Source organism: Astyanax mexicanus, chromosome 22, assembly GCF_023375975.1.
Source record: "Astyanax mexicanus isolate ESR-SI-001 chromosome 22, AstMex3_surface, whole genome shotgun sequence".
NCBI classification, from domain to species: domain Eukaryota; kingdom Metazoa; phylum Chordata; class Actinopteri; order Characiformes; family Acestrorhamphidae; genus Astyanax; species Astyanax mexicanus.
Window position 1 is genome coordinate 1,835,166 of NC_064429.1, and position 8,330 is coordinate 1,843,495.

Here is an 8,330-nt window from a genome sequence, read left to right on the forward strand (position 1 = left end):
CCTGTGAAGTACAGTTTCAAGTTTTTGCTTTTTATTTTTCATATAATGTTACAAAATCTTGTATCATGTGTGATAAGAGGCCAGTTTGGTGTTCTGCCAGAGTAGTATGGGAAAATTATTTTTGCATGTTGGTACATTGTCTTTCGCAGCTGTAGCTTCTGGGGAATGGAACCCTGGCTTGCATCTGATGAAACATTTGAGCTGGCCTTCAGGATCTTACATTTCTTTCAGTTTCTGCCAGGCACTCTCTCACTAAACCTCTGGCATGAATGATCCCTGTAAAGGAAAAACATTTTTAGATCTCATTTCTCTGTGTAAGGCCTTTTCTGTATAATCTGTAATAATTATATTAGTAAGATGTAAAGTTGAGCTAAGAAGAAAGCACATACTTTCACACAATGTCAATTTATCTCATTGTTTTTCAAAGACAAAGTCCGTTTTTCTTCTGATAACAACAACTTCAAGATGTCTTTCAACATTATTTTTTTTTCTTTTACTTTCCACTATAAATCAGTTTTATTCAATATTTTGCTATATCACAAGAGGGCAGAGTGACATGGGAGTGACATCCTTGGATTGACCTGCATTAGAGGTCTGCATTCCTGAGAGCTATGGGATTCTTGCAATATCTGAAGGCACAGGACTACATTTTAGTGTCATGCACAGAAATGAGTATTTCGCCACTCCAGTCAGAACAGGAGAGGGGGAAACCTCCTGCAAATTCATAAATAGTTTACATAACATAACACAATGATCCCATCGTAATTACCATGCACAATTCACATAAAACTACAGCTAACAGCAATTAAGTTAAAATTCATTGTAAATTCTGCAAAGAAGTACGATGTTCATGCCTGGAGAAGGGTAATTGAATGCCAAAGGTGATGCTCCACCTATTTTAAGGTGCAGAGATGACTGCAATGAGAGGCTGTTCCAGTGGTTGCACTTGTGTCCATCAGCCTTTTTTCAATAAGACCTAATTCCCCCATGACCTGCTTTTAGTCTGTTTTGTAAGCATGGGTGTAAAAAAAAAAAAAAAAAAAAAGTTGAGTGCCCAATTTTCTTTTGCTTATTTTTCCTGGTTATTTGACAGGAATTTATTTTTGTTTTCTTTATAGGTTATTTAAGTTTCTTTGTTCAGGCTTTAGCTCACCCCTGAAGCTGTAATTCTTTATTGTCTCTTGGCTTTATTTCTCAGCTTTTCTATGTCTTAACTCGTTCCAAAGAGTGGGCCATAATAATAAAAAAGAAAAAGAAAATACTTTAAAAATGATTGATAATCAAATATTCTTTGCTTTTTTAATTTGGGGTCTTGGTTTGGCAGCTTGTTTGAGTCTGACTGTAGAGGGTGGGTCTGGCCCCACTTCTGACCTCTAATGCAGAGTTTGCAAATTTGATAGCTAAGAATGACGGGGTAAATGTTCTTTATAATATATGTGTATAATTAAGCAGTAGAACCAATTCTACCTCACTCCTGTCCTTACCACGTTTTAGCCTTTCCATGGCTGTTTTGCTCCCAGCATAGGTTGGTCTGATTTCCTTTCCCAGCTCTTCAATGATGCCCAACAGCTCAGAATATTTGTTTTGAGGCACTTGTGTTCCGATGGTGCTCTGTCAGAAACAAAAAAGAATTCCGTAAAGGTTCTTGGACTGTTAATCGTGTATGGTTATGATCATGAACAATACAAAAATAGAAAGACAGTGGTCTGCTGGCAACAAAGTTGGTGACCTGCATTTGATTTTGAATAATTGTTTCTAAAGTGGTGCAGAAGTGGTTTACTATGTGTACTTCAATTTGCCTAATTTATGTTGTTTTCCCTGTTTATTTATGTAAGATGGATTTAAATAAAAAATGAACATGACTACTTCGGAATTGAAAAATAATTGGAAAAGATAAAAAAAAGAATGGTACAAACATTTTCCTAAGAGTTCTTGTTCTTGAAAAAATGTACTTATGTTTTAAAACTGCAGAATAGTTCCTAAATATGTTCCAATATTAATGGGTCCCATTGTCTTTATTAATGTAAATAAATCCCAAATTAACTTTAAATATTATTAATTTCAATTTCAAATACAAACTGCAAATACAAAAAAACTGGTATGAATGTTAATATTATGCAGGAAAGGGAGGTTATGTATGAATTTACCTGGGGAATCCCCAAAGATGGTGTTCCAAAGTCACTCACGACAGGCCCGAAAGACTGCAGTGTAGCTAAGGTCGGAGACTGCGAATGTGCAGATGCTGTTAGTTAGAAACAAATGAGCACAGTTAAGCACTTTCTTCTCTTTTTGCAAAGATTAATAACACTGATTTCATCTTGAACCATATGACTGTTGGGCGTAGACTTTTCTTTAACAGAAGTGAAACGGAACGTGCAGTGCGCCCCTGTAAACGCTTGGTGTCATCAAAGGGTCAGAATGTTCCCCCATTCAGATCAATCATTAGCCTTTTGGGAAGACAATCATGGAGGAAGAGGAAGAGGCAGAATTAAGCAGCTCTCCGATACATTTCTCACGCGCTTTACACGGTCAGCTGGACAAAAGCGGAGTTGTTTCGGTCTCGGTGTTACTGCTGGAGTTCCGCTTCTAAAACTTTACCGTGGATAAAGAACAGGGTTCTGGACTGGTTCGCAAATAATGGCGGATATGAATCAGCTCGCCGGGTCTGACCCTATAAATGCAACTGGACAAAAACTACAAACACGGGCTTTCTCCAGGTATTCATTACAACAGCCCGTCTCACACCGAAAACCCCTCCATCTGTCCCACAATACACACTAAATCCTCCATACCTTGATTCACGGAAGTTCCCGGAACGTGTTTATGGACGTTGGGTTTGTAAGACATTCCCAGAGACATTATAAACAGAAGAAATGAAAGCGTCCTGAAAGCGCTGAAGCGTCTCCGTCTCCTCCGACACTTTTTGTTTACAGCACAGCGGCAGCCGGCAAATATGGCCGTCACTTTATATTGATATGCACAATGCGATCATTACAATAACAATAGTATGGGCTTTAATCGCCCTGCTCCCAGCGACCAGGACGCGACAGTCATTAATAATAACCTTAAACTTTAGCTAAGCTAAGAACAGAGAGACCAGACTTTTTAAAATCTCAAACTTATAAAAAGTGAGGACCACTTATATATATATATATATATATATATATATATATATATATATATATATATATATATATATATATATATATATATATATATATTTAAATAGCTCAAATAGTAGAGGTAAGTTAATCTTTTTTACAGGACAATTGATGGACTTTTAAAACAGTGCAGCATTATTATTATTTTTATCTGTATCATTATATCTTATCTTTTTTGTAAGGTCTAAGTACTAGGTTTATCTGCTGCTATTGGATATATACGCAATATACAGACATATACACCTACATTAGATATTCCTAATGTATAATGGGGAAATCTAAAAATACATATATATATATATATATATTCCTGATGTACAATGGAACATCATAAAGCAATTATATAAATATATATAAAATTCCACACACACACACACACACGGGGGGAAGGGGCGACTGGGTAATCTGGGCCAATCATAGGCGGCATGGTTTTGCTGCTGGCCAATCAAAGCTGTGGTGGATTTTTAAAATCCCCGGACGGAAACACTGCTGGTGTCGTTGAGAACACACGAAAATAGATAGTTGCCTTTATTACAAGTTTGAGTAGGGTTTTTTTTTGTTTGTTTAAGAAAGCGCACTCTGCAGTTGCGAAAAGTTTAACATTCTTCTTCTAGGCTTTGGAAGATCCAGTTGAAATGGCAAAAGGTAAGGGAGGCTGTATTTTAACTTGTTGACGCTTTGAGATGTGTCTGTAGTGGACGGGCCGCTGGGTTTAATTCATGGTTTTCTTATTTGGTTTATTGATTTGACTTTTTAATGCAGTGTGTCACTACTGATGGCTTTTTGTTTGCTTCAGGGGAACAAAAGTGCAGTAGTGATACTAAATGCAGTTTCAACTCAATAACTTTTTTCAGGAGAAGAGCTGCTGGATGGTGTTAATTTATTTCCTTTTATTGCAAGGCAAAAAGAAAACCCCAAACGGCGAACTGCACAAACACGAGGTCCAAGCAGAAGCTAAAGAAAACAAACATGAGGCCAAAATGGTAAGGCAGTTTTTTTTTTTTTTTTTAGCTACAATATCTGCAAAAGGTTGGGTCTTTCTAAGTCTTTGTCTTTGATTTTTATATATATATATATATATATATATATATATATATATATATATATATATATATATATATATATATATATATATATATATATATATATATATTAGTTTTATATATATATATATATTAGTTTTATATATATATATATATATATATATATTAGTTTTATATATATATATATATATATATATATATATATTAGTTTTATATATATATATATATATATATATATATATATATATATATATATATTAGTTTTTTATATATATATATATATATATATATATATATATATTAGTTTTATATATATATATATATATATATATATATATATATATATATATATTTATTTTAATTTATATATAAATATATATTTTACTTTATATATAAATATATATTTTAATTTATATATAAATATATATTTTAATTTATATATAAATATATATTTTAATTTATATATAAATATATATTTTAATTTATATATAAATAATTGTTTTGTTTTATAGGCCCGACAATTACAGTCAACAGTTAAGTCTTTTGGAAATCCTGAAACTTCACGTTCTCCACACCGCAATTCTCCTCTTATTCCTATTAATGAGGAAAATGTGTGTAAGGCCAGTGATCAAACAAAGCATGGGGAAGGTAAATTATTCTTCAGGTTTTTGTCCCTCTGATGTATTGTTAGGACCTTTACCTAGGATATCCTTGCTTCCACATGCTTCTAATTTATAAATGTAGACCCCACCATTTAACATGACTCCTCATTTTCTGTCTCTACAGTGAAACTGACAGTGGAGATCCATTCTAAACCAGAAAATAGTGGAGGGACCTCCTCATTAGTACCTAAAGAGAAGACAGTTAAACCTCAAGAAAAAGACCAAACCTCTGATGCCGCTCCTCCAAACAAATCTGGACATGGGACCTATGTAAAAGTCAAAAAGAACAAAACACAAAAAAAGTTAGGTGCTTAACAGAAAAAGAAGAATTATTGTGCAAAATCTGTGAAAGCTCTATCTAACCTCTTGTGGATAATGTTCCAAAAGAAATTATTTTTCTGTTGCTGTGGCAAAGTTCAGCTTGCACTTGATGCTGGTGGTTTGTAACATGGAAATGCTAAAATGTAACATGACACTTTACTTTTTTTTTTTTTTTTTTTTACTTTTTAAATTTCATTTCCAGGTTGGAAAGTAAACAGAACAGCCGAAAGGTTACTGATTATTATCCCATCAGGAGAAGTTCCAGAAAAAGTAAAGCAGAGTTGAAGGTGAGTGACTATATTTAAAATTACATGCTGCTGTGAGGTATGGAATTCTTGAAAGTCCTGGAGATCCAAAACATCTATTCTCTGCAGGAAAACATAATTATTTTTTTTATTCCATGTTGTAACTAAATTTAATAATTATTTTGTCAACAGTGTGAAGAACAGCAACACATCGATGATCTGATTGCAAACAATGTGGAAGATGGACTAAAGGTTTGCTATTTACTATTAATCCTTTATATTAAAGTGTGGCATAAATTGCCTTGATTAAGTATGCCTTATTTCTTTACACAGGTCCGATATATTGAAGGAAAAGGAAGAGGGATTTTTGCAGACCGAGACTTCCAGAAAGGCCAGTTTGTTGTTGAGTATCATGGAGATTTGCTTCAAATAGCTGAGGCCAAGAAGAGAGAGACACAGTATGCACAAGATCCTACAAAAGGCTGCTACATGTATTACTTCAGCTACCTGAACAACAACTATTGGTAAGTCTTGATTGACTGAATGTTTAGACACACAGAATTTGTAAAGTTTGTAAGAGCATTTTTCCAAGACTGTACAGAACTATTGTTTCATGTCCTCTGAAAACCAGTAGCATTAACCAGTGATATTTGCGTTCTAGGATAACACTACATTGTTGTATGACCTTAGACAGAAGGGCACTATGGGGAAATAGCAGTGTGATCTACAATCAATGGAAATTTTAGAAAATTTTCAAGGCCTATATGTACACAATCTAATTTTTAGGCCCAAATAAATGTATGTACAGTTTTAATGTGTACTTTTTACTTCAAATCACAAACTAACAACACTGCAATTCAAAGCCTGCTTGATTTTCTCCATTATAAAGATGCATTAAAATCAGGTCCATTAAGGTCCATTGTGGTAATTGCAACAAAATAGACCATTTTATATGCATGTATAGAATGAATTTTCTGTACATGCAAAAACCGTATGACAAACACTGACTATAGCTAACTGTAGGTGAAATGTTTTTTTTTTTTTTTTTTTAAACGAGGCAAAGTATGACTGAGTTAGAATATAAAAGCAGAAAGTGAGTCAATCTAAGAGATGATTGTACTTTTTTTATTTTATCATTTACGAAACCTAATGCAGCCCCAAAGGGTTCTATTTTAAAGCATAAGAAACCGATATTAATTATGACCGTAAAATCAAACCATGTACTTGTGTGAATAGGCTGTACATTTTAGATTGTATACCAATCAATTTGTTTCACATTCTTTTAAATTTCAGTGAGAACATAGTCACTTGTACAGTAAAGGAAAATGTACAAACCCCTACTGGCAAATACTCTCAATTGCATGCTTGTAGCTTTATAAGAGTCTAGAATGTTAATGTTCATCCATGCTTTTACTAGACATGCTGTGGCTGTTGGAATGCTTGTGTTGAGTTTAGTGTTTGTTACAGTACTGCTTGCCTCTTAATGTTACTTTTATTGTTTCTTTTTCTGTTTTTTTTTTTTTTGTTTTTTTTTTCTAGTGTGGATGCTACAAAAGAAACTTGTCGACTTGGCCGACTGATCAACCACAGCAAAAACGGGAACTGCCAGACCAGACTACATGATATAAATGGTGTGCCCCATCTTATTTTGGTAGCTTCTAGACACATTAAAGCAGAAGAAGAGCTGCTTTATGACTATGGAGACCGCAGTAAAGAATCAATTGCTGCTCACCCGTGGCTCAAACACTGACAATTTAAATGTTAAAGATCTCAGAGACTAGCTTTAGTCATGTTAATATAGTGTTCACTTGCATTTATAAAGTTTATTTTATTGTGTAGCCAGTCCTTAGAATCGTCCATTGACATCTGTTTTTAAAGTCAATTAGTATCTGGTCAGATTTGTAAATGGTGTATGCAAACCAGAGTTGGGGAACAACAACAAAAAAATACCATGATGGATACCATAGATACCATGCCTGTAATGATCTGCTTTGTGGAAAAGGTGTCTTGTATTTCTGTAAGGAATGGACGATTCTGGTTTATATTGTAAGTAATGTTTGGCTTTTATAGCTCACTTCTGTATGTGCAGCTGATGTGTAAAAAATGCATTTTTATATAAATATGAATTGATGAATCAAATTTGACATTTTTGAAGAACGTATTCGTTTTTCTAGATCAATAAAGTCTTTTTATCTGTGTATCATTTGTCTTCATTTATGTATTTTTGAAATGCCACTTTTTTCTTGATTTAATGAGCTCAGTCTATCCTCATTGATCATTGACATTTGGGTTATTCATTGTGAAATGTTTGCTTAATTTGTTTGTCCTATGCTATCAGTGCACTGGGGAAATTGTTTCTATTTATTTCTCTATCATTTTATTGCTAATTAAACAATTGGCTGTTACAAATAAAGTAAACTCACTTTTGCTGAATTCTTTAATTGTTCCCTGTGCCCCAGTGAGCTGGAATGCAATGGGGAACTGTTCTACTTTAAACGTTTACTGGTTATTACTTTAATTGTTTACACAGGTGACATTAAATGTCCCCCCTCAACTTATGTGTCTATTCAGGTTAGTGACCTATTATAAACCCCTAAATCTCCTATTGTACTCTAGCCTTACACCATACTGAGTATTATTTATGTGGGTTTCACTTGACCAGCTGAAGATTATATTTAAAGAATTGAAATGTCTTCCAGTGCACTTTGTGCTGCAATCATAAATTGTTTTGAGTATGTAACACACTATTCAAGTCAGAAATCTACTTGCAAAAATAATTAAACTAATGTTTTTAGACAAGATCTGCAGTTAAACAAGCAAAATAAACCAAATGTGACCATAATTTTCAAAAGAAAAAAAATGAAACTACGGCAGAAAAAAAAGCAAACCTCCATCAAG

At 33.6% G+C, this 8,330-nt stretch overlaps 2 protein-coding genes across 4 annotated transcripts; one reads left to right on the forward strand and one right to left on the reverse strand.

The window, feature by feature from the left end:
- Positions 1-9: 9 nt before the first annotated feature.
- On the reverse strand, positions 10-3,079 carry LOC103036941 (cyclin-dependent kinase 2-associated protein 1). Its single transcript, XM_007239705.4, has 4 exons — positions 2,793-3,079; positions 2,148-2,242; positions 1,485-1,611; positions 10-276 (listed from the first exon to the last, which is right to left on the reverse strand). The coding sequence occupies exons 1-4, from the start codon at positions 2,857-2,859 to the stop codon at positions 209-211; spliced, it is 357 nt and encodes a 118-aa protein (XP_007239767.2). The 5' UTR covers positions 2,860-3,079; the 3' UTR covers positions 10-208.
- Positions 2,439-7,630, forward strand: kmt5ab (lysine methyltransferase 5Ab). 3 transcript variants are annotated; one of them, XM_022686772.2, is made up of 8 exons: positions 2,439-2,717; positions 4,062-4,144; positions 4,717-4,852; positions 4,991-5,168; positions 5,390-5,474; positions 5,625-5,684; positions 5,766-5,956; positions 6,972-7,630. In XM_022686772.2, exons 1-8 carry the CDS (start codon positions 2,678-2,680, stop codon positions 7,180-7,182), a joined length of 984 nt encoding a protein of 327 aa, XP_022542493.2. In that variant the 5' UTR covers positions 2,439-2,677; the 3' UTR covers positions 7,183-7,630. The 3 variants fall into 3 exon arrangements, with proteins under 3 accessions (XP_022542493.2, XP_022542494.2, XP_049326707.1); XM_022686773.2 differs by lacking the exon at positions 2,439-2,717 and adding an exon at positions 3,622-3,806; XM_049470750.1 differs by lacking the exon at positions 2,439-2,717 and having other exon boundaries at positions 4,016-4,144.
- Positions 7,631-8,330: the final 700 nt, after the last annotated feature.